This window comes from Xiphophorus couchianus, chromosome 1, assembly GCF_001444195.1.
Source record: "Xiphophorus couchianus chromosome 1, X_couchianus-1.0, whole genome shotgun sequence".
Lineage (NCBI taxonomy): Eukaryota > Metazoa > Chordata > Actinopteri > Cyprinodontiformes > Poeciliidae > Xiphophorus > Xiphophorus couchianus.
Genome location: NC_040228.1, coordinates 8,019,260 through 8,045,697, shown reverse-complemented (window position 1 = coordinate 8,045,697; position 26,438 = coordinate 8,019,260). Strand labels below are relative to the sequence as shown.

At 39.6% G+C, this 26,438-nt stretch overlaps 1 protein-coding gene and 1 long non-coding RNA gene across 2 annotated transcripts; one reads left to right on the top strand and one right to left on the bottom strand.

Annotated features, from left to right (window-relative positions):
- Positions 1–911: 911 nt before the first annotated feature.
- On the top strand, positions 912–25,569 carry gabrd (gamma-aminobutyric acid type A receptor subunit delta). The gene is made up of 9 exons (XM_028017959.1): positions 912–979; positions 15,623–15,738; positions 18,502–18,569; positions 19,803–20,023; positions 20,172–20,254; positions 20,937–21,074; positions 21,499–21,654; positions 23,022–23,233; positions 24,598–25,569. The coding sequence occupies exons 1-9, from the start codon at positions 912–914 to the stop codon at positions 24,919–24,921; spliced, it is 1,386 nt and encodes a 461-aa protein (XP_027873760.1). The 3' UTR covers positions 24,922–25,569.
- LOC114144789 (uncharacterized) lies at positions 15,737–25,945 on the bottom strand. Its single transcript, XR_003595541.1, has 3 exons — positions 25,935–25,945; positions 20,301–20,306; positions 15,737–17,032 (listed from the first exon to the last, which is right to left on the bottom strand). It is a non-coding gene; the product is annotated as an uncharacterized LOC114144789 (long non-coding RNA).
- Positions 25,946–26,438: the final 493 nt, after the last annotated feature.

Sequence of the window (26,438 nt, the reverse complement as noted above, 5' to 3'; positions counted from 1 at the left end):
TTATTTTTGGCTTAAAGGGGTCCAGCAAGAAACTGTACATTTTCTACATCAATGCTGAGAGACGAAGTATACGAGATATACTTAGAGACTGTTCTCACAGAGTTAGTTCTGTGAGAACATTTTCTAAACATGGGCAGCTTTCAAACTCCAAAAGCTTTAATAACATAAAATATTAAAATGATCTCTTTTTTTTCATATGGTGAGGGATCTGTGATCCTGAGAGCCAAGTGCCTGTAGAACCTTTGTTAAGTTGCTTTGCATCATTGAGGCTTTGATTTCACTGGTTCTAAGAGGGTCTTTTGGCAAAACACGAACCACAACGGAAATATTGACATTGGATTCACTTCCGTACAAAAATAAATGCTCAACTTAAAATGTGATCGCTATTATTATTACTACTATTAATTAATTTGAAGGCTTTTCACATCATGGAGGACCATATTGTGACCTGCCGTCCTTGTGCCCACGGATTGCCTGTGATGTTTAGCGGCCAAGCAAGAAAGGATCGACAGATTAGAGAGTTTCGCATCTCTCTCTCTCTCTCTCTCTCTCACTCTCTCTCTCTCTCTCTCTCTCTGGATGACAGGCGGCAGCAGCAGCGGTGGATCGGCTCGTCAGTGCGCTCGGAGAGATTTCTTTGCTATTTCTTTTGTGCGCTCTGCTTTGGTGAACTCGGGGGAGATCAGGTGGGGATTCCAGGATGGGGTCCAACCCACCACGACCACCATCACCATCATCATCATCATCATCATCATCGTCAACGGCTCTAGACTTTACTTTGTTCTCCGCTGCGCCGGATAACGAGGAGAGCGCACTGAAATAAAACCAACGTTTCGATTAAAACTCATCGGCTTCCGACAAGGGAAACTTTCTTTTAAATAGATTTGGGTTTATTCTAAGGGCGGGTTGGAATGGAGGTCCAAACTTTCCTGCTGTCCGGTCTTGCTGTGCTCTTCTTCGGAGGGGATATTTTCACCAGGTGAGAGTGTTTTTGCCTTTCTTGCAGGTGTTCTGTTCTTGTTTGCAACCGAGCGCTCAAGCATTTTCTTTTTTCATAATAACAGGTTGAGATTAGGTTTGAACTAATAGAAAACTAGAGACGACCACTTGTCAAACTGTGGCAGAACGGAGATACATGACATCCAGATGGTTTTAATTAAAAACATCCCTTGCAGTGAGTCATATATTAATATTTTAAGGAATTAAACAAAGACATCCTTTGCTTAACTTAAAATCCCCATGATAATATCTGTTTATTTTCCGCTTTGCCTTTGGCACAGCAATCTATTGTAATGTTTACATAATGCATATGTTTTCCCTTTATAAATGGTGGTAAGTAGCAGGTGAGTGGGTGGTGTCTGTGTGCAGCAGGTAATGGCAGCACCAGGCTCCCAGGCACAGGAGAGGCACATTATGTCAGACAGTACAGAGATACAAGGGATTAAGGGAGGCCTCCCTGTCCAGGCATTCCTCAGTAGGGAAACATTTGAATGCTCATGTTTTAGGAGTTAAGGGGAAAGAAAGGATGATGTTTTGAAATAAAAATCAGGACTAGCCGGCCAAATGATCATTTTACGTTGAAGCTGTAACGCGTAAACTTCTGACAATTGAATCTGTCACAATTAAATCACTTTCAGAAATTGATCTCTTAATCTGTGCATCTAAGCAAAATCAGGTGTTTTAGTCCTTTTGAAAATGTACCTTTATAGCAGGGGTCTCAAACTCCAGTCCTCGAGGGCCGCTGTCCTGCAACTTTTAGATGTGCCTCTGCTGCACCACACCTGAATAGAATAATTAGGTCATTAGCAAGGCTCTGAAGAACTGATCTACACAAGGAGGAGGTCATTAAGCCATTTCGTTCCAGGGTTTTGGAATGAAATGGCTAAAAACTGCAGGACAGCGGCCCTCGAGGACTGGAGTTTGAGACTCCTGCTTTATAGGAATATTCTCCACTCTTCAACCCATATATTAGCCCTAATCTCTCCCAATAAAAGCAACCATAATCAAGCTCTTCTGAGTCCCCTATAGCGCTTTGCTTCTGGGTGAATCCAGTGTAAAAAGGACAAAATGTGACTCCATAGCTTAGCTGTGGGTGAGATTTGGGGCAAATCTCTGCTGTTTTCCCTTCTGGCTCCTCCGCCAGCAGAGGGAGTAACCACTGCTGTAATTGGATTTTCCTGCCTCCAGTCACCACTGCTGTTGTTATTATTTAGCTCTTGATACAATGCAGCGTTGCCTTTTTTTTTTCTTGGCACCTCGTTATGTGTCAGCTTTCTCTCTCTCTCTCTTTAAGACACACACGCACACACACACACACACACACACACACACACACACACACACACACACACACACACACACACACACACACACACGCCTTTACACATATTGCTGTTCTGCTTTTTGTAGATGAAAGTAGCTTTGTTTCCCTGCACCCCCTCCGTCTCACTCGGACCAGAATTATTCAGATTCTCCTTTTAGCTCCCCGTTTATCTGTTTCACTATTTGTTGCTTAGCTAAGTTATTCCTAACCACCGTTGGTGTTGCGTGAGTTTCACAGCTTTTCTCTCCAGCTGAGGTGTCTCTTATGCTTTGCTGTAATGAACACTGCCTTCACCTAGAACGCCTTGCAAAAACATTCATAGATTCCACTTTGACACATTACATCCACAGACTTTTTATGTGCTATTGAGATTTATTTAACTTAGCAGACCAACACAAAGTAGCACACAATTATGAAATGGAAGGGAACATGACACTGGGTTTTGAAAGTGTTTAAGAAATGAAAAGGGTGACGTGTATTCATTGTCACCCCCCTTCACTCTGATACCCCTAAATAAAACCAGCTCCAACCAATTTGCCTTTGAAAGTACTATGATTTGGAATGTAATCCCACTACAAATGTCCTATGAAGTCCTCGGATGAGTGTTGGAAAACATTATAGATGACAAAGGAAGATGGTATACAGGATACAGTTGTGGAGATGTCTAAAACAGAGCTAGGTTATTAAAAATACCATAGGTTTTGAATATTTGACAACTGAAAATGATTAACAGCAGACCTACCAAGACATGACCATCCCCTTTATTTGACAGGCAAAGTAAGACTTCATCAGAGAAGCAGCCAAGAAGCTCATAGTAACTCTAGAGGAGTTGCTCATGTGGGAAAATTTGTTGAAAGAACACCATATGAGGCACAGCAACCATGTAGAAGAAAGTGATCTAGTGAAGTAAAACCAAAATGGAAGGTTTTAGCTGATGCAACCTGCTATGTGTGGAAGCAAACTAACACTGCGTCCTGTCCTCACACAATCTTGTTAATGGAACATGGTGGTGGCAGCGTCATGCCCTGGGGCATGTAACAGGACAGCTGGTCATAGTTGACGGGAAGATGAATGGGGCTAAACATTGAACAATCCTGGAAGAAAAGCCTGTTAGAAAACATGGGTCTGCGGCAGAGCCTAACATGCACTCAGATCTAGTATCAATTAGTAAAGATTTGAGCTTATTAATGTACTTGAATGGCCCAGTCAAAGTCCATACCTAAATCTATTTTGGAATCTGTGACAAGGCTTAGAAAAAAAAAAAAAAAGTTCACAGAGACTCTGCATCAAATCTGACTGAGGTGGAAATATTTTGCAGGAAAAATCATCAAAATTTTGAGTCTCTTTAAAGCTGAAAAAGTCATGTGATAGTAATGATGGGCCACATACTGTAGAGATCATTTTATCTAACATGAGCCTTTCAGCTAATTTTGACCTAAAACCTTTAATGAACAAACTGATAGAGTGTGTGGGCAATCATGTTATTGCATAAACTGCTATGCTGTGGATAGCAGTTTAGCTAATATGCTAATGAAAGCTAAAATTTAGTATGTTACAGTAGGCCAACATGCTTCTAATAGTCTACTTACTATCCTTAGTAATTTTGCTAGCTTTAGCTTTGTAGCCAATTTGACCTCAATGAAGCAATATGCCATCACCATGTGGCTAATTTTTAATTAGCCACTTAGGCTAGCTAATTACTTTGCTAACTACTTCCATGGGAATCCCAACTTCAGCACAGAGCTACACACAAGCTGGGAATCCAGAGAACAGTTTGGATTCTCACTTCTCTAAAAGAACTCAATAACTATCAGCACAATGGATTTTGGATTTGTTTTGTTCTTGCATGGACAATACTGAACTAACTCTGTGGAGATACTCACACACAGAACCTGGCCAGATAGAAAAGAAAGGAAGCCTGCTCAGCACTGATTTCAGTCGCACATATGAAGTAATCCCATGATGTTTCTGCTATCTTCTCTCAAACGCACATAAGCACAAACTGAACTGACATGGTCATTGTGGGGTTTTTTTGCGTGCATGGGGAACAATTAATAATTTCATTAGGATGCATTTCCTCTTATTCTCACATGTCAAACTGTTCAACATTAAACAGGAGGGATTTTAATGATGTATATTACTTACAGCTGTGCTTGGTAGACAAGAAAGCAAACCAAGACATGAAACACAGAATCTTTGAAACTCCCATGTTCCAACTCTTCTTAGAGTATAACTTAATTAATAACCACCACTATCCCCAACCTTTTATCCTTATTAGCTGTAGGTGCAGAAAAACATAGTTTCTCTCATGAGTTTATCCACTAGAGCTCTCATGTGCAGTAGTAATTCAAAGTGTTGAGTCTGCACTCCTTTTAATAAGTGGACTGATTGCAGCTGGTAGCTCAGCACTAAGGCTGGTATCTGGTCACGCAGGCAGAACCTGGTTAGTGAATCTAAACTTTAAGTAGGACAGACTTGCACCAGACGTCATTTAGCACACAGAAGCATGATTGCATTGTTGAAGTGAACAGTGTGAGAACTTAACAGATATTCATGGCATGAAGGTCATTTTTATTCAGAGCTCTAATGATGTATGAAATAAAACAAGGGGTGCTGTAGTGGCACAGGGGCAGAGCGCAGCCCACCAAGGCCCAGGGCCTTGGTCCTCAGCGCGCCCATCGCAGGTTTGAGTCCCGACCTGGTGACATTTGCCGTGTGTCTTCCCCTTCTCTCTTTGCTCACTTGCCTGTCTGACCACTTTCAAATACAGGCCACCAGAGCCAACAAAACCTAAAAAAACCCCAACAGGATTGGGTACAAAAGATGGAATTTATTGCAGATGGTCTAATCCACACAGGATCTAAATTATAGAAGCAAATATGTGTCAAATGTACAGAGCTCACTTTCAGCAACTCTTTCTTGCTCTTTATCCTGTTGATACACCAAATTGTCTAACTATTGATTTGAGCTGAAGTTTTCCTTCTCTATAATGAATTATGATTAATCCTAATGTAAAACAGCTAATTATGGCTGCATCAAAATGTGGAAACAAACAGCTTTAGCATAAGAGTCACTTGGGTAGAACAAAATGAGTCTGTAATTTTACTCTATTTGTGACATGGCATTAAGATATTACACAGAATATACTGGGAACTGCTGGCTGCTCCATAATATTTCATTTTTGTATTTTTTCTCAGTGTTTCTTTTACTCAACCAATAAACTTGTCTCCACAAGACATTTGGATGTGACATATTCAGATGTCAGAGATTTACCAATTCCCCAAATGGTGTTGTATTTGGAGGCCTTCTGACACATTGTTAATGACATTGTAATTTATTTCTCACCAAAACCAGAGAGAAGCAAGCAAGGAAACGTGTGCTTTTGCTTTCATGCACATGTTGTACATAAAACCTGGCTGCTGGATGTGATTCCAGAGGCTTTTATCCCAGGCACTTAGTGCTGATCATCCTGGTCTGTCAAACTTGTCCTTTAAACATGCACCTAGGTGACTCTCCTGTCCCGGCTAATCTGTATGAGAGGCTGAGTCAGCAGATAAATCCCTGCTACCATACCAGAGAGAACACATCCCAATAACACGGGGATTTGCTCGTGTTGCTCTGACTGCATGAACTGCCTCTACAAAGCCCCGATCTCTGCGAAGGCTTCAGGGTTAGTTGGTGCAGCCACGTCTCAGTGCCTCTAAAAGTCTCCCACTCAAACGAAGCCAACGCGTCACACTTCAAATGGGAAGCAGTTTACGGGAGTAATTTGTTTTGTGTGCACCGGTGGCTTCTGAATGACTAAATGCGTGCTAATTATTTTATTTGGCATAACGTAAAATGCAGAAAATCTATCAAGTTCTCTTTTAGGTCGTAAAATAGGCGGTGAATTTGCGTAGTGAAAATGTCTTAATATGACAAGGCCAGCAGTTTTTAATTTGCACCCCGTCTCATCCTAACCCTAAATGTCCCTGCAGGGTTGATTTCCTGAAATGTGGAAAAAGTAGTGACAATGGTAAATTATTTATTCAACACCCAAAATGGGTTCTGCTTTATGAGATCTGGCAAAGGAAGACATTTGGTGTGCTTTCCATGGTGAAATCTGCTATATCACCACTGAAATGATCACATGTATTTTGCCTGTTTACTTACTGAATAAGTAAAACTTAATTGAAATGGGATCTGGTTCTGTAGATTCTTTAAAAGCCACAGAACAATAGCTGGTTGCATGTGAGGCCTGCGGCACAAATTGATCTAGTTTCCAACAGAATCTCTGTTGCAGCCCAATCATCTGAAAAACTTGTTTTAGCATTAAGAACAAGCAGGATAGTTTGGGGAAACCAAGAACTGGCCTCAGATAAATGATTAGCTGGACACAATATCCAACTTTTTTGATGTACACAAGGACCACTGGGAAAAAATGGGATGTATAGTGCTGTTTATATACGACTTTTACTTTTGTGGATAATCCTTTCTTTTTTTTTTAAAGCATTAAGCTTTCAATATAGACTTAATGGATTTCTAAGTGTGTTTTAGAAAATTATTTTGTGAAAAATGATCCAGATCAAGTTGGAGCTGATTATTTTAGATTCTGAACTTGAGATGACCAAGTGTAGCCCAGATTCCAGAAAAACTGTAAAATGCACCTTTAATTTATTGCCCAGTCGGATGTTTGAAAACCTGACTCTAACTTCAGTTTCATAATATACCCTATATAGAAGCAATATTTTCTCAGAGTTTTTACACTGAACACAGCACAAACTGCACCCCAGCAGGAAGCTGTATCACCCTGTGTGGTGAGCCGCAACAAAATGTAACTTATATTTCCTCAAGTAAGCACATAGAGAAAAAAAAAAAGGTCATTAGTTGATCTCGATGCAAATAGTAAAAATGTGCCGCCTCAAACACATGCAGCAGAAAAGATTAAATGAGAATTAAAAATAGAACTCACTATAACTTTTAAATTATTATAATGTAACATGTAACATTTGCATTTATAAACCCAGCCTGTGTAAATTGAGGTGCCTCAGGTTCCCAAGCAGGTAGGAAGCCCTCAACACTTTGGGTCACGGCTGGGCTGGCGTTTATTTTCATTACGAGGGGTACGCCTCGGACAGGTCAGCAGGTCATCACATGGCGCTTGGTTCTAGTTGCATCTAAAAGGGTTTGGCTCTAAAATGCAGTTAGTGATACCCTTAGATTTATCCAGTCGCCTGTAGATGGCCAGTAACTGGCAAAACATATTGTTTATTTCAGCAGAATATAGATGAGTAAAGAGGGTCTGAATAGTTAGCCAAGATTCAAGAGACAATATTTTCTGTTGTTTTTTTAGTTTAAAAAAATTTGCAAATCCATTTGAATAAAACAAAATAAACATATACGTTTTATTGATCAGAAAGTCCCCTGTTTATGGAAAATGAAGAAACGCTTGTATACGTACAGTCTTATGAAAAAAAAGAAAAGAGGTTGAACTAAAAAATATATACTTTTTATCTCATTAGTACCAAAGACAAAAACCCATTACAGTCTTTGAGCAAAATTATTAAGGGCCCCTTTGGTGAAAAGAGTCAAATGCAGCTTTGCAACTGCAGGTTGCAGACCCTGATGTGTAGAAGTAAGAGGAATAAATAAAGAGAAGAATATTTTATTAATGGGTCCTGAGTTTATGCATCACCCATTGTCCCTGTCATAATGAAACTCCAGGAAGGACGACCATCTGCACTAAGCAGCTGTGGGGTGAGAGGGAAAGGACGCAAACAAACACAGACTCACCAGGCCAGAAATACCAGTAAGAGGAAAAGAAAGAGAAAAACATGAAGTGTATTACTGCAATAACAGAACATTTCCTAATGTTAGACTGCATTTGCATTTACTGTATTTTGCTGATGTCTTGTTGATAGGCATCAACAAAATAGGCATATAAAAAATGCTCATTTTCGGTTGATCCACTCGAAAAAATCAACAAATCTTTTGGCAAAAGTAATACAGTCAGTGTGTGTGCAGTTGTGCACGACATTAAAACACACATTAATTACTGCGAAACTGCGAGGGAAAAAGCAGACTGAGTAAAAATCAGGGAGAGGCAAAAACTTGGAGGCTTGGATCATACGAGGCCGAACTCAGAGCATCCTCATCTCCAAACTGCTGAGTTGGCGTGGCTCCGCAAAGTCCACAGCATGCAGACAAGATTTAAGGGGCTTGATTTCTTTTAAACATGTAGGCAGAGTCATTTATTCATACTTATGTTCTCTGTGCATGTACATCCGACAGCCAACTCAAATGCATATTTAACATATGATTTCTTTTAACCGTAAATAGTAACATCTGCTCAGGTGAAGCCGTCTCTACATTGCCGTTGAATCATTCCGTTTGGACTTTTATGTGACACGGCGACGCAGAGTAGTGCAAACAGTAAATGTGAAGTGGACAGGAAATAACGGATGGTTTTCTCAGCAACACTTAGAAGTGTTTCACGGTAGATCCCTAAAAGCTTGGCACAGCTACGAAGTGACGTTTTTGTCCTCTTTTTCTTTTTTTTTTTAAAGCTAAATCTCCCTCACAGTGGATGTTGTGACCTGTGACCAAAAATCGAAACGACTCTTGGCTCTATTTAAAAATGTAGCACAAATTGACCAGTCTAAGAGAGAAATATACGTTTTTGTTTGGATCCGAACATTTTAATCTGCAGCTCTGGTTGTATGTTCGCTGACGACGTCCGGCCGAATCTCCTGTGTCCTGTGTTTAAATCCGTCCATCTCACCCAACTACTCTGTTCAAATTCCCTGCTGAAGAAAACCATCCCCATAGCATGATACTGCCACCGCCTTATTTCACAGCATTCCCTCCTTTCACCTACAATTATATACTTCCTTGTGCTGGTCTATTACTTGAGACATGTGACATTTGAAACATGTTCCAGAACATGTCTGCACACTCTCCACATTTGTGAAGAAGTATTTTTGAAAGAAGTGACATGAATAATCAAGGGTTCCTGAAACTCTTGAAAGCTGAATGGATATAGTGGCAATTTGCATCTATCTGATGGTTGAATAAGTTAAATAAAAGATTAAGAACAATATATATCTTTGTAGTTGAGCTCATATGTCTATTTATTCAATAATTTAACAGCAAAAAGAGTTTTTGAAAGGAAGATGTTGCTTATTTTGTCAATATATAGTTTTTGATTAAATTGTGATTAGTTGCGATTAATTACAGACCCCTCCACTAACTTGATTAAAAATTTTAACTGACTTCCAGCACTTCCTAAAATGCAGGTAAAGCCAGTGCTTTGCAAAAGTATTCATACTCACTTTACATTTTTGCAACAACCACAAAGTTCCGCTTGCTTAATTGAGATTGTTTTGTTTACAGATTAATCTCTGTTAATCTCATGTTTAATGAGCAAAACAAAAAGTTTTAATCTGTATCTACAATAGAATTACTTTCTATTTCAGAGGTGAAAAATAGAGATTATGCATCATTATGGGAACATTCTTCAGTTAAACACTAAATATTTAATAGGATGCCCTCATTTTTTCCCCCCACACAACTATATATTTGCTTTCTGTTGATAAAAAAAAGCACATTAAAAAAAATCCCACAATAAATTGCAGTGCAAGAACACCTTCTTTAATTTATGTTTTGGTACAATTGGGGGGCTAGTAACTGTAGGGGGGCTGACGCTCCACTCGTGTTCATCTAACTATTAGTGCCAGTGTATAAAACTAATTAGCTCACCAGCGCGTGAGGCACTTTACGTTCCCAAGCAAACTCCATAAATTTGAGAGAGGCTGCCACTCTTTGCGCCTTGCAACTCCCCCCACAGTCTCCCGGTCTGTTTAATGTTAGCTCGTAAACAGATGGCGCTTTGAGATGGGAGCGAGACATTTAATGAAAATAAAATAAAAAAGCAGGAGCATCTGCAACTGAACATTCGCCACTGTTTGCTGGTGAAGCGCTTCAAATATTTAGTGAGCCCCAAAAGCAATCATATTTGCAACCTGTGTGTGCCTCGTAGCAGAATACACGGACATTTCATTGTCTTTCAGAATACCGAGGCTGAAAACTTCCCACTTTATTTCCTCGCACAAAACAGCAGACTAAAAATTTGAGAGATAAATCTTTAATTAAATCAATACTGTGCATGAAATTTTGATAAATAGCTAATTTCTCACGATATGTTACGATTTGCCTCTGTAGTAGTTAGAGCTGCAGAGGCTACAGACCTTGATGCGGCCACACCGAGTTCGACTCCCTTCCTCGGCACCTTTGCTGCATGTCTGCCCCCTTCCCGACGGATTACTATTTTATAAAGGCCTCTAGTGCCCAAAAGATTCTTCAAGCAAAAAATAGCTAATCTGGTCCAAAGGAATGTGCAACTGGGTAGACTAATTAAAAAATATATTCAAAATGTGTGTAAAGACAAACTACGTATTTTTTAACAACAGCAAACGTGCAGATACCAGCATAAGTTTTATGGAATGTAAATTGTGAATATGTGTTGAAATACACATATTTAAGTGAACACTTATTGATTCTAACAGTTTCTGGTCCTCCTGAGGAACTGATGCTCTGATCGTTTCTATAGAGCGCGTCAGTCTCAGTGCTTATGAGAGTCCACTGTATATAAGCCACATAGAAACATGAAAGTCCTCTTCAAGGATTCACTCTCCTTACACTTTTTTATGCTATGTCATGTTTCAACCCCGGTTTTTGAAATGAGACCAAACACAGACTTCAGTATTTACTGTCATAAATATTTTCTGTAATAGATTACCACAAAGCTTTGAGTATTTGCCTAATAGAAAGAAAGCTACAAATGGTTTTCAAACTATTTCACAAAAAAAAATTCTGAAGCTGTCCAGTGCGTTTGTATTCTGTCTGGTTCCGGTGGCGGAGGCAAAAGAAGTTTTCATAGAAGTGACCAGGCTGGAATCATTGCATGCTCACTCGTACAGCCCATTATAATAGATAACATTTCAAGTACATGTCAATTTAGACCAGAGGAATACTTACAAATGATGCATAGCAAAGCTCTCCTTGCTTTGTGACTGAATAGGCAAATATTTCTGTGCTTAGATGTGGAACTGTAATTCAGGGAAAGTGTGCTCTACAACATATTCACTCACAGGGATTTAATATAAACGCACACCACACTTTTAAGATTTTTATTTGTTAAAATGTTTGGAAACTGCATCAGAGGTTTCTTCCACTTCACAACCATGACCTCCATTGTGTCATTATCACATGAGTTCCTCATAAAATGCAGTGAAGGTTGTAGCTGGAATGTGACAAAGTCTTTTCCAAGACACTGCACTGTGTAAAGTTGATGAGCGCAGGAAATAAACGGCTTTAATAGAATGTTTAAGGTCTAGTGAATAAACATGTTGTTTTCCAATTGCAGTGTGGCAGGTTTCAGCGAAATTCTGGGAGTCACAATATGTTTTGTCTCTTAGAGGCCCCCCCCCTCCACACACACACACTTCCAGTGCCCGGTGTTTTTGTTTTTTTTACAGAGGCATGTTTGACCTTGGCATGCAGAACATTTCTTGAAGGAAAAGCTCTTAATTTCCTGATTTAGAAGCAACCAATTAGTGAACCCCCCCCCCAAAAAAACAGGAGTCACAGAGTGATTAATTAGCTCATGAGTGCTCCTGTTTTCACTCTGATTGCCAGGCTATAAATATCTGGTACTACAGAGTGAAGCCTCAGAGAACAATCTTAATGACAAGACAAAAAATATTGTACTGTATATTTCCACAATGCTCCCGTTTTATTGCGGGTTTTCTATGGTGCTTAGCTCCCCTATGTGCTGCCTCAAACTTCTCTCACCTTCCCTAAAAATGTCCATTGCTATTTTAAAGGTCACCAAATGGCTTTTCACTGTTTGTCAATAAGATCACCTTTGATAAAGCGCCCCCTGTGGGGCCTATTTTCAAGACAATGCCAGGACTGGCCTTTGTGGCTTTAAATGTCAGGGAAACTTGTATTCACTGCATTCGTTTAGTCCACAACTGCTGGTTGTTTGCGTCGAAAAGACAGAATTGTGTGTATAATGTGATTCCTCAACTCAGTGTTTATATAAGTAATACCAGTACAGTCAGAGAGAGAGAGAGCGTGTGTCCTTAATGCATTCCTCTCTTGGTCTTTTGGAGTACAAACCTGCCACCTAGTGGCTTTGAGATGTGAATGTGAAATGCTGGTAGCTCTGTTAGAACTGTTTGCCTACTGTATATGGGCCTCAAGGAGGGGCGGGGACCTTTAAACCATTTAAAAATGTTAATTTCACCCTTAGTCCCTTTCTGGTTCATTTGCAGAGGAGATAAAATGTGCGGGGCACAGCTTGTGTTAATGTCTGAGTGTGTGGCATTTGAAAGCTTCAGTTTCTGCAGCAGCCTCGGCATGGACACATGTACGCAGTGAGAAAAGATACAGACATAAAATGGGCTTTAATGAATGGGACTTTTGGATATAAATTCAGTGACTTAAGATGAGGTATTGCTCAGTTTCAAAAGATCAACGCAGACACAAATCGTGATATTATTCTTTCCCCCCATGACGCAGTTAAGTTAAATATTTTAATGTTTTATTGCTTTGTAAAGCTGCAGAAGTCTGCTGTAATGTCTGCTGAAAATTTAACCTGCTTGTATCCGGAGTAAGTGAGAAACCAAATTACTACAAATGTGTTTGTAGTATAGCATAATGTCCTGATTCACCGATTTTCACAATTTTTTTACGATGTAACGTCTGCAGCAGGGCTCTCCAACCGGCACCTTCGGACCCGGCATTGGATCTAAGTACATTTTGCAATAGCTCTTTGTGACTTTGGGAAAAATGATGAAAAGCAAACTAATGCTTTTCGATAAAGATGGAATATTTAATGCAGACTTTGACAGTTTTTCAGTTTTTTACGTAATCATTACATTAATTCCTATTACACAATGAGACTAAAAGCAGAATATTCAATAATATCAATAGTATTTTTTTTATTGATTTTTCTTCTAATTAGGTTAGAAACTATATCCTTTTTTAACCTTTTCCAACAGATATCTAAAGTACATAGAAGCAAATGTTTAAAAAATGTGCTTCTTTAGTTTAATACATAAATACAGAAACAAACTGGTGGTTCTTTAAAAATGACAGCACATTAAATTTAGCAGATATTTAAAAAAAAATAATATAAGTTGTCTTTTTTCCAAAGGTCAAAGCACAATTCTGCCTCTAAATGAGTTTTATTTCACTGGACTGATGGCAAAAATGCAAAGGTTGCAGATTCCTGTTCTATACAGAAGCATCTGTAGTTAGTATTATAATTCAGACCAAATTTGACCAATCTATGCGCTGTGCTTTACATACACAAGCTGGTGGTTCTAATGCCAAATATGCCAAAAGAAGAATTGGGAAGTGTCCTTTTTTATTAAAACACAGGAGCTCGTGAGTTTATAAACAATAAGCCTCTTTTCATTGTTTAATAATGCAGCTACTGTTTTTTCAGTACTAAATATTGACGGATAGACAGACAGACAAAGAAATTTGTTTGAAGTAGGTTTTGAACTCTTTTAAAAACACAGAAGTATTTGTGTAATTTAATGTAAACTTTAATTTAGAAGCTTGCCTAAAAAACATATTGTCACCTTTCTAAAATAATGACCCGAGTCATTTTTTTGCCAAAAGTGATTTTTTGTTTTTGCCTAAAATATCTTTGGAAAGTAAGAGTTAAGCTGATCTTTTTTATCTTTTTGCCAAAATTATTGTGGCAAAAACAAACAAAACAAACTTGTTATTTTAGGAAGGTGATGATAGTAAGGTCTAAGTGACCGAAAAATTAATTGTACAATTTTTTTTTATGACTTCATGAATTTATGCCTACATTGTACTGTAGAAGCCTCCGGGACCTGAAACGCTGGGTGGAGAGTCAGATTGTCCACATCAATGCTGCATGGTCTTTTAACAAAACACACACACACACACACACACTCTTACACATGCATACATGAGAACAGAGTCAAGATAGCTGTACAAATATTACAAAAAAAATCTACACGTATGGCGACTCAACAAACCCTACAGCCACTTTGTCCTCTCCAACAACTTTTAGTTTCATTTTGAGTTTCCTATCATAATGAAAATATTCATGCTAAACTCCAATGAAGATGGAAAATGTCAAAAAGCAAAAGAACAACAGGCTATTCTAGCTTCGCTCGAGGACAGAATGAGAGAGACTGTCGGTTGGGAGGCCAAAAGCATCAGCTTCAACAGCCTTCAATCTTGCACTCTTTGAGCCAGTTACGTTTGAAGGCTGCACAGGGCATAAAATGCAGAAGAAAAAAGGATCTTTATTGATTTGAAATGCTGGAAACCAGGGCATATTTGGTTGGCATACGTGTTGCATCACCTCTTTCACAAAAACACACTCCGTAAGCGCTCTGGGTCTCTGTAATGTCTGTAGCTCTGAATGATAAAAGATTTTATTTTATTTTTTTTAAGTTCTTTGTGTGTTTTTGTTTGTTTTGTTTAATAATGCACCAACTGCAGCAGCTTCAAACACTTGGAGATTTGGACAGATTGCTGCATTCGGTATTATTCGTCGCTCCATTTAAAAACCTGCATATACATTTATAATTTAGTATTTTTGTTGCAACTACTGATGTTTAAATGAACGTGTGGTGCTGAGTTTGTGTAATGATGGAAAAGATGGAGAAGTTAGTCTAATAGAGTCCTTATTTGCACTGTGGTTTTGATTTTTTATGCCACTTTGGGGGGACTTTAAAAATATTTACCCACTTTTTGTATGCATGCTTCAGATTTATTAGATTACTCTCTATACTTTATTATATTTTCACCATCATAGTGATATTTCACTGTCATCACACTATTTCTTGGAGTACTAAACCTTTGCCTTCCTTTGCTTTCAAAGCCTCTCCAGCTTGCTGCCTTTAGTGCCCACTCATGTCTTGACCTTTTGTGCAATTAATTGCGAAATGTTCCTGTGGTTCTATTTAATTAGCTTTACTTTTTTCAGCCATTTGTTTATCTTTTCTCAACCGTTTGGAGTTGAGGGGAGATATCTGCAGGTTGCACCCAAGTCCCAAGCAAATGATCATTCAAAGGGAGGCTGAACGGTGGACGTGCTCCTGGGTTAGCCGAATCCGCTTACTGCTTGTGAAATATTCAGTGTTATTGATGCCCTGACTAAGGAGTGAAAGTGTTTATTTCTGACCTGTTTCCATGACTGTACCTGATATTTTGACCTTTTTCTTTCGATTCTGAATCTGATGTGTTTGCTGTTTGTCTCTTCAGGGCCATGCTGAGTGACATTGGGGACTATGTAGGTACAGACATTCAAATATCCTGGTTGCCTAACCTGGATGATTTAATGAAAGGCTATGCCAGAAATTTTCGCCCTGGGATAGGAGGTGAGTATGAGATCTAGGGCTTGTGGTGTTGGGTTGCAGTTCACCCCCTCACATTTACCGCCATCCTTAGCATAACCCAAGCAACAGAGGACGGATGTTTGCGTTTGATTTTCCGATTGAACCGTGTCCTTCTTTTACGCATTTTTCTTGCTCCACATTAAAGCAACGCTATGTTTACTTCATGCAAATATACCTGCTGTAGTTTTCCTAAAAGGCAAATCGTCGGTTAAGGACACAAATTCATTTGGTATGAGAGGCTTTGCTAAAGGGATTATGGAGGATGACGGCCCTCAAGGACAAGCTGCAGAGCAGTGGGGAGGGGTTGGGGGTGGCACGAGCGTCGCAAACCCCTCTGGAGACGTTGCTAAGAATGGCTGCTAAATGTGAAACATCCAACGACCACAACGATAGATTTCTCAATCTCACAGCTTAACTCAGCTGAGCCGAGAGTTGAAAGTGTGGGCGAGGAGAGCTGCTGGGACCACATACACCGTCCTGTGCACCGCACGTCTGCGGAGACCCGCATGCCGTCTCCACGTTTATATTAATGTGAGATCATCGATGTGCCGAAAAAGTTAATCCAAACGCAAGGGCTGCCTTGACCATGGAGGAATCATGTCTGTTAATCGTGCCGATCCCCTTCATTCAACTCCACTCCCAGCGAGGAGTCATGTCTGTAGTGGAAACATGAGTGCGAAAAGAATTCGTAATGTTTTGCAACTGGAAGGACATTTCCAAGAAATTTGTTTTGGAAAGCAAGCCCGTCTTTGGACTGTTTAGGAAATGAAGTGCTGACAAAGAAATTCTTCAGCAGATATCTTCAATTTACTAAATTCTGTTGTGCTGGTTTGAGTGACTGTAATTTGAGCCAAAAGTTTACTTTAACAAAAAAAGAAGAAAAACACTCCTCATTCTTTCTTTGCAAAACATTTGTGAATCACATTTACTCATTTGTCCCACTGTCTTTATTTATGTGTGTTGCCTCCATTTCAGAAGCTGTTTTGGGGGAAAAGTGTGTCACCTGCAAATGTGCAGCATAAACTTGCTAAACTAGGGCTGGACAATAAATCAATAACAATTTATATTGTGATAGACACGTGATCATTATCAATAGACAATAGATCAGATAGAATTTTCAATATATAGAATATTCACTGAAATCCGATACAGAATCTCACAGCATTCTGGGAGATGTAGGCAGAGAAAGTTTGTTAGCTGATGCTCAACCTCTCATGATGAGGTATGCAAGGTTGGTGGCATCCACTAACTCACTCACGCTTTGGTTACCTAGCAACTCAGTCTGAGCTCAGCTGGAGGAACCGACAGTGGACTCGAGTGGTTGCTTGCAGATATCTGCCATTTTAAACAAAAAGCAAACCCCAATTCAAGCAAATATTATTTACTGCTTGGGTCAGGATTTCTTGTAAGCTTCTTCATCAAAATGTTGAACTGACCTCCAACACCAGTCACTTCTACTCAGAATATTTCTTTCCTTAAACATAAATAGACACATCTCCTTCTATATAGTCCCAGAAATGTTGCCATAAAAGCTCTCTGCTCAAACCCAGAAAGGATTTCTCTTCTGGTAGATATTATTTATTGGACTTGCATAGCTGGATTTCCTGTGACTAGTCTTTAAGCAGAATAAAAAAAAGTACTTCAAAACACTCTCTGTCAACATGGGTACAAACTGACACATGGTCAGCATGAAAACATTGTCAGACCCTTTTTGTACTCAGAACATGTAGAGATGAAACTGGGAAGAGGCGAAACGATCAGCCACCCCAACAATGCAGCTGGAGGGTGGCAATAAAATCTACCGCAAAAGATTTTAAATGACAAAAGAGCAAAGCGAGACAGAGGCAGAAAGCAACGGAAACGGCTCCATTACTGTCGGGCTTTGCGGCACATTAAGCAACAAAGGTCAGTGCCTCTGCCTAAAATATCCAGGTCATGTAGATACACAACTAACATAAATGTCTTTTTTTTTAATCTCTGCTATGAAAGTGTTCATAAAAATCTCAGTTTTTATCATAAAAAATAAAGTTTGTGTGTAGGTTGTGAAATATATATATGTGCTGGTGTGCTAAGCACTCCAGACAGAATGACTCTTACATAACACGGATCTTACGCTATAATAATTACAATAAAAAAAAAAAATTGCATTATCTCAGCTACCTCTAGTTACTTTGCCGTACTATTAAGCTGTATTAAGTCACCTCAGATTAATACTCCTGATTATGGCCGACAGATACTAGAACTTTGTAGAAATGACTTTGGGAAGGTGTTGAATGATGTGGAAAAGCACTGTATGATTCCTTAATGTTCAGCGTAAGCAGCCTTAGCGCTCTGCATCAGTGAGCCCCCACCCCCTGCAGCTTTCGCGTCTGATCACTGAGACACACTCCACACTAATCACATGGCGAGCTGTTTAGTGAAAACACAACGCCGCACATGTGCTTGCGTGTGTGCAGGCGTGCGTAGGCGTGTGCTTGTGATGTGAATGTTGTCTGAAGCTCGCTCTGTGCAGATCCATGAGAGCTCCGTGCTGTTTGTAAATGCCCACAGTGTGATGCGCTGCTTAGCGTGGCTAAACTGGATGATGCTTAATCTTCAATGCTCCGTAGGAGCGCTCGAGATGCGGGAGGGCAAATGAAGTGAGGATGTGAGGAAGCACATGGAGTCGGGCTGAGCAGAGAAGGCGTGTGTGTGGGTGTGTGATTGAGGTGGGTGTGCCTTGTTTTCTCACTTTTTGCTCTGCAGGTCCACCGGTGAACGTGGCCATGGCTATCGAAGTGGCCAGCATTGATCACATCTCTGAGGCCAACATGGTAAACTACAGAATATCTTCCATCTTTCCACACCGGCTTTTCAAATAGCCACAAAAACCGGCTGTTTTATTTGGTCTACTTCTTCTAGACCAGAGGTTTTCTAGTCACTCCCAGATATTTCCTCTTCTTAATCAACTGTGCCTGTTGTCTGTCTCACTCTGTGGAATAGCATTGGAGGAGTTTGGGTGCACATCTGTGCATTGATTAAAGAGCATAAAATTGCATCTAAATTTTTCATGGTTCACATTAAAGAGTCTGTCAGTGGATTGGTTAACTAATTTTGCAATTCCAGTTAACTAAAACCACTATGACAATTGTTGTGGATGGCGAATCTCCTTTGTTCTTGACCTCTTGGCCTCAGATTAGCTATTGGCTTCACTGGAGCCTCTAAAAGACAAACACAGTCAGTGTTATCTACTTTAATTAAGACATAAAGTGCTTATAGGTGCAACCGCCTCCTTTTGTTAAATGTTTTGAAATACATCTTAAGGTTTTGGTATGACCATTATTTGTAACACAGGTTCATTAGTTTCCTTTTCTCTATTTTTTTATTGTTGTTTTTTTCTGTTTTTATGTTACAGTGAGTTTGTACAAGAAATTATTATGTTTAAGGGTTTGAGAAGACCATCGCTTGGGTTGGAAAACAATCAGAAAAAAGATTAAAAGAATAATTAATCCTAGAAATCACACTAGAGTCGCACAATAATACATTTGAGCATTCAGCCAAGTACCAAAACAAACCAAAACTACTTCTGTAAGTCTTTTTTTTTTTCATTTAATGGCATCTCAAGAATAGCGGAGATTCATTAATAATTACTGTATTCCACTTGAGAATGTTCTCTCTTTTTCTTAGGATACTGCTTTACTTTCATGATTTACTTCACTCATTTTTTATTAATCCTCCCCCTGTGCTGTCCTCTTGTAAAAAGTTTAAAGAACTTGTTGAAAGAGATCTAAACTCGCACATACACAGTCATATGAGGAATAATAATTATATATAGGTAAATAAAAAAAAATCATTGAGTATACTTCAGTTTTTAATTCATGTAGGTTTCTGATTAGTCCTAAGCTACAGCAAATCTCATGACAAAGGGAAATACATCACATATAAAATATGTGTAAAACCCCGCAATTTAATAATTTAGCTTTTTTTCTTACCTTTTTTTTTTAACACAAAGTTGATATTTTAAAAAAAAGAAAGTGTCTCCCATACCTTTCTGTTTGTGCTGGTAGGAATACACCATGACAGTGTTCTTGCGGCAGAGCTGGCACGATGACCGCCTGTCCTACAACCACACCAACAAGACTCTGGGACTGGACAGCCGGTTTGTGGACAAGCTGTGGCTACCCGACACTTTCATCGTCAACGCCAAATCTGCCTGGTTCCACGATGTGACGGTGGAGAACAAGCTGATCCGCCTGCAGCCCAACGGAGTCATTCTGTACAGCAGCCGGTAAAATAAAACAATAATAATAATAATAATGAAAAAAGAGTTCTTTAATTTCTCAGCCTGAACTCTGCCTTCTCTGTTGAATTCCTACCTTTGATTTCTAGCATGCAGGTTGTGACTAGGATGAAGAAATGTTTTGTTCTGTCCCTAGAATCACTTCAACAGTAGCGTGTGACATGGATCTAACCAAGTACCCCATGGATGAACAGGAGTGTATGCTGGACTTAGAAAGCTGTAAGTTCACGTCTACATGTCCTCGCAAAGGAAAACTAAATACGACAAACCTCTTTGTATTTTATTATGATTTTAGGTAATAAACTAACACAATGAAAAATGCTATACGTTATAAAAAGTGTGGCGTTCATTTGTATCTAGTAACTAATTGAGATAAATGCAAATTTGTAGTAATATACAGCAGTCAAATCTCAAATACAATTTGTAAGGCTTCAAAACTGTTGTCCGTAGACTCTCCTGCAAATTAGGTTCAGCTTTAGCTGTTTTGCAGAAGCGTACGGGGAAAAACATCAGACTAAAGACGTATCTCTGACAGATTTGACCAGCCAAAAACCTTCAGTGGTAACCGCAACTGAAATTGTTGCTTGGATCCAAATCCATACCGGATTTTCCAGAATGTTTGCCAAAATAAAAGTTAGGAAACAACGCATGTCTTTCATGCACAACTTTGTGTTATTCTATCACACAAAAATAATCATAAGACCAACTGAAGATTGTGTCTGTGACTTGACAAAATGCTAAAAAATAAAAATTAAGATGGATGGATACAATACTTATCTTAAAGAATGCAATCTTGTTCAAAGACCATTGTTAGGAAAATAACACTCGACATTTTAAAATGCCTCACGCTAAGACAACCTCACATTTCATGCCTGTTTGCCACGTGTTCCTTTTGTTCAAGATGGTTACTCCTCAGAGGACATTGTGTATCACTGGTCGGACAGTCAGAGGCACATTCATGGACTGGACAAACTGGAGCTCTCCCAGTTCACCATCACAGACTACCGCTTTGTCACAGAAATTATGAACTTCAAATCAGGTGAGAATTTCGTTCCGTTGTCAAGGTTATGTCTGGCCTTTTGAATTTCTGGTTTTTGGCTAACTACTTGTGTCTGAAAACTCTGCCGAGTCTTTCAGAAGTCAGATTTATCTATTTTTTTTTTTCAAAACTCACTCACCTCTGTGGTCATATTCAATGCATTGAAGGAATAAATGAAGACAGACTTGCTGCTGAGCTTTGAAGGAGATTTTTAAAAATCTCCTGGAGTTTCTGCCAGGAAAATTCAGTCTGTTGCATTTTATGTCTGACAACTGCAAGCCATCCGACTCTGGGCTCCAGCCAACAGACAAGCCTTCCCTATCAGCCCTGCTGCCTGTGAAGAACAATAGAGACTTTCCGCGATGGATAATTAATTCCTCCAGTTCTGCAATTAAATGAGGGTGTTTTGTTTTCTGTTTCCCAGCGGGACGTTTTCCAAGGCTCAGCCTTCGCTTCCAGCTGAGACGTAATAGAGGTGTCTACATCATCCAGTCTTACATGCCTTCCATACTGCTGGTTGCAATGTCTTGGGTGTCCTTTTGGATCAGCCAATCGGCAGTTCCAGCTCGGGTAACGCTAGGTGGGTGTAGAGGCCTATTTAAATTTTTAAGCGTTAATTTGAGCTACAGTTTTACTGATGTTTGTTTCTGGAACATCAGCTGGTCCACGTGACATTTTTTTTATTTTTTACTCCATGTTTTACAGCTTTAGCAAATCCGCAACAGAAAATCTACAGCTATCCCATGCCAGAGGAATAAAAAAAAAACAAAAGTGTGTTTTCTTTATTTTTTAACATGAGGTACTGATCATCTGTTAGGGCAGATCATATTGATAAAATTCATCACCAAAACTGTTCAAGTATTAACTACCAGCAGTCTCTGCAATCAGTGAGTGCTTCTTAACATAAATAATTTGGAACGACTTTTCTAATTGATGTAATTGGCAGCATGCAGATAAAGCCTGCTGTGATTTGATTGATTAAAAAACAACAACAAAACAATTTAAGCACACAACTGTTTGTTGACGCTTCTTTTTATGTGTTCCTCAAGAGTCTAGGCCCAAATAAAAAGCTACGGCAATGTGTTACGGTCCTGTTGAATCTAAATCAATGTAGATTCAACAATGCAAATACAAATTTTGCTCAGTAATGTACAGTACAGACCAAAAGTTTGGACACACCTTTTAATTCAATGAGTTTCCTTTATTTCCATGACTACTGACATTGTAGATTCACACCAAAGGCATCAAAACTATGAATAACATGTGGAAATATGCACTAAACAAAAAAGTGTAAAACAACTGAAAATACCCCTTATATTCTAGTTTCTTCAAAGTAGCAACCTTTTGCTGTGATTACTGCTTTGCACACACTCTGCATTTTCTTGATGAGCTTCAAGAGGTCGTCACCTGAAATGGTTTTCACTTCATAGGTCAACCTGCCCTGTCAGGTTAATAAGTGGGATTTCTTGCCTTATAAATAGTCATGAAAATAAAGAAAACCCATTGAATGAGAAGGTGTGTAAAAAAACTTTTGCTCAGTAATGTATGTATGTGGTTAATCTGGATTCTATGTCATAACCCTAATACAATCGGTTTGGTGTATAAAGTGGAAGAAAAATGACAATTTTCAAAGTATTTTGCAAATAAAAATCTAAAATAAAATGTCCCATTTATTTGGCATTGAAGCCCCTGAGTAGACACGTTGCACAACCAGCTTTCACCCCGACTGCAGCTGCACCTATTTTGGATTATGTATTTACAAGCTTTGGACATTTCCCCCCCTCCCTGCAGACAAGCACAAGCATAGTGAGGATAACAGAGTTTGGGAAGTTTAAAAACTTTGCTTCACGTTACTTTTTTAATGCGTTTGGACAGCCTGTTCTCCAGGTCAGGGCCTCAAAAACTCAATATCTTAGCTTTAAATCTAAGTCTGTTTTTTTCCAACAGGGATCACAACCGTTCTCACCATGACTACCCTGATGGTGAGCGCTCGCTCCTCCTTGCCTCGGGCGTCAGCCATCAAGGCACTGGATGTCTACTTCTGGATCTGCTACGTGTTTGTGTTTGCGGCCCTCATCGAATATGCCTTCGCTCACTACAACGCTGACTACCGGCTCAAAGAGAAGGCCAAGGTGAAGGCAAACAAGCTCAGCTCCGAGGTAAGGAAACACTCTCGTCATGTTGTCCCATCAGAGGAAGATAACAATGCCTGCTTTAGGAGGGTTTTGACAGTAATGAGCACGTCTTTCAAACACAGACTCTGGCGGGCGGCTAACCTCACTGCCGACAAGCATCCATCCCGCTGACCTTCAGCAAGACAAGGAATCTCTGTAGAGCAGAATTGGAAAATAGATGATTTCCCTACAGAGATTAGCAGTGATCCTCATCTTACTGTCAGCTTCTTTTGTCACAGATGACTTACAGTACTTACAGAGTAGCAAACACCACTTTGTGGAAATTCCTTATGAATACAGATTACTTGTATTTGAGATGAGAGATGAGATGACGAGAGAACCAAATTAAACAGTCTGAGGCGCTTGCTTATTGTCTCGTCATCAAAACTGAGCTAATCGTTTGTTAATTAACCATTAGACTGAGTCAATTTAAACAGAGGACTATTTATCATAAATAGAAAGAAATGTAAAACAATTATTGCAAATTGTTAAGGACCACGTGTGTTCATTACAAATTTAGTCAAAAAAGCCACAAAAAAATCAATAAAAACCAGAAGAAAAACAATATATACAGACTGAGTCTTTGGATTCATGTGTTGATTTTTGCTATGTTACTTTAATATAGGTCAATTATTTCTGTTAATTGGGTGCACTGTAGTGTAGGTCTTGCTTTAATATTGTCAATTAACAGAAACCCAGAGACAAACAGGTGAAACTGTGCTGGTAATGTTTGTAGAATATAGGAAATGTAATGTATGACCCCTATCTATGCATAGATAGTATTTCCTTTAAGTACATCCTCTGGTGCCAAGAACACTTAGTGCTGTGAAAAGTCCCCCAGCACCATCTATCCGATTACATCTGCTCTCTTTCACACAATCAAACAAATTTTAATACCAGACAACAACAACAACCCGAGTACAAATACGTTTTTCAATGAATGATTCCTTGTTTTAAGAAAACGTGGAAAACGTCTGCTTCCGGCTTCTGCAATTTCATGACTTCATCAAAAGGGAAAATTTACTTTTCCGCGTATTGCCATGGACTCGCGGGCTGATCAAATGGCAATATATGACAACCTAACACACAACACCCTCTTTTAGCTATTTGCTTCAGCTTACGACATGTAAAGCATGACGTGTGCTTTGCATGTAAAATATCAGTGCAGCACATTTTGTGTTGCCCATTGGAATTTACAAAATCCATCAGTGAAGAAGAGAAGCAGCAGAGTTGAGTCAAGCTGTAAATGAAGGTCATGGAGGTGAAATGTATTCTTTTTGCCTGATTGTTAAAAACACACTTGTTTCCGAAACAACCTCTCCCCCCCCCCTCCCCCCTTCTCTTTACAGTCGATAGTAAAGAATGGCAAGCAGGCGATGGTTCTGTTTTCCCTCTCGGTTACCGGGATGAATCAGGGAGTTGTCATTTCCAACCGCCAGGGCCGAACGCAGCGCTCCGGCAGCGAAATCCCTGGGGAGGGCGCCACAGAGGAGCCGGCGCCAAGTAGGAGACGGTCGAGGCCAGCGGAGGAGAGCAAGGAGGACAAAAAGTGTTGCTCCAAGTGCGTCTGCAAGCCCATTGACGCAGACACCATCGACATCTACGCCAGGGCGGTGTTCCCTTTCACTTTTGCCATGGTGAACGTGATCTACTGGGTGGCGTACACGATGTGAGGGGGTGGCAGAATGTCGGGGGGCCTGCCGTCGGAAGCTGTACATAGGAAACTGCTGAAGTAGTGACATTAAAATGCTGGCAGAGTGTGCAGCTGACGTCCACCGCAGGCTTCAGCAAGAAAGAAACTTCAAATGAAAGGAAGTGCATACTGTAAGCGCCTGTGAATATAGAAATATGGTACGTAGTGGGAGTAGTGAAGAGTTTAAACTGTTAGAAGGACACAAAAAATGCTTCGTTATAAAGACAGCTAAGGAAAGTTTAAAGGCACGTTGCTTAGTTGCCCGTTGAAGGTTCACAAACATATTAAGATTTGCATCCTGCTAGATGAACCCACTAAATACCATAAGTTGTCCTCCAAACAATCACAGTTACCCTGTCCCTCTTTCATGAGCCATCTGCCATCTCAACAACTAAAACACCTCTGAGGCAAGAGGACGACAAGATGAGGTGCATTGCTATTCTGCATGGCTGATAACTCATTCCCACGCCTCCCCATCACTACCCCCCACCCCACGCTTTCTTTTTCTATATCCCCTCCACCCATTTCTTTTTTAGTTCATTTCCACATTTAGGACACAGTCTGGAGTGTCTTATCTCCTCCTGCCAGTTCTGCCTGTTTCCTTGTTATTAAAGGACTTCCACCGCTACCACGTGCGTTCGTCTCAATCTCTCTCCTCGCTACAGATAATCACATGGTTGTTAAAGGAATTGTTGTCGGATGTGATTTGAGAAACAAATTAAAATCATTCCTGGTAGATGTACACTTGCACAACTCAAAAAAAACAACAAAAAAAAAACCCAGCTACTTCTTTGGGATTGTGAATAAATCACTTTTAGATGATTACAGGTCATGGTTGTTGTTCTGTTACACACTTTCTATCCATGTCTTTCCATTGAGGGAACTGGGAAATTGATTTGAGGAAATTCTTGGATGAGAAAGCGCCACTTGTCTTAGGCCAATTGCGACATTCTTTGAAAGCCATAAGCTACGCACAGTAATTTCCATAAATACTGAGTAACTTACAGCTGGAGCGCTGAAACGGCTTAATAAACATTATATATCAGTGGGGTAAATATCAGTAAAAAGTCATGCAAAACAAAAATAAACCATTTAATGTTATAATGTTTTGGGTGTTGGGAGAAAAATTGGTGAAGTCTCTTCATTACCCTGCGTTCAGTTGCTATGCTAAACAATTGTTGTGCCAGGAAAAGGGTAGTGGTGTGCGTCACTATTTGACGATACCTGATGCTGTGTCCCAACAGGAGTTTCTGCAGGACACTCATGTGTTGGACACGTACAGCTAGTTTTCACTTACTTGTACTGGCAGTGTTTTGTTGTATTTGGCTGGGCTAATGGCTAGCATATCAAAATAACTGAAAACGTTCTCCTGCTTCATAAACAACTAGAACCTTAGCTTTCTTTGGTGGCTACAGTGATTCATGTATGAGATCTAAATAGCTAAAATATTCATAGTTAAATCACAAGTAATAAGTTTAGCAGTCATAGCGAAGAAGC

What these genes read in the sequence shown, in the direction of transcription:
- gabrd (XM_028017959.1), top strand. Translation starts at nt 912, where the DNA reads ATGGAGGTCCAAACTTTCCTGCTGTCCGGTCTTGCTGTGCTCTTCTTC. An exon ending in ACATCTCTGAGGCCAACATG is followed by an intron (nt 18,570 to 19,802) that starts GTAAACTACAGA and finishes TTGTGCTGGTAG; the next exon opens with GAATACACCATGACAGTGTT. An exon ending in CAAACAAGCTCAGCTCCGAG is followed by an intron (nt 23,234 to 24,597) that starts GTAAGGAAACAC and finishes TTCTCTTTACAG; the next exon opens with TCGATAGTAAAGAATGGCAA.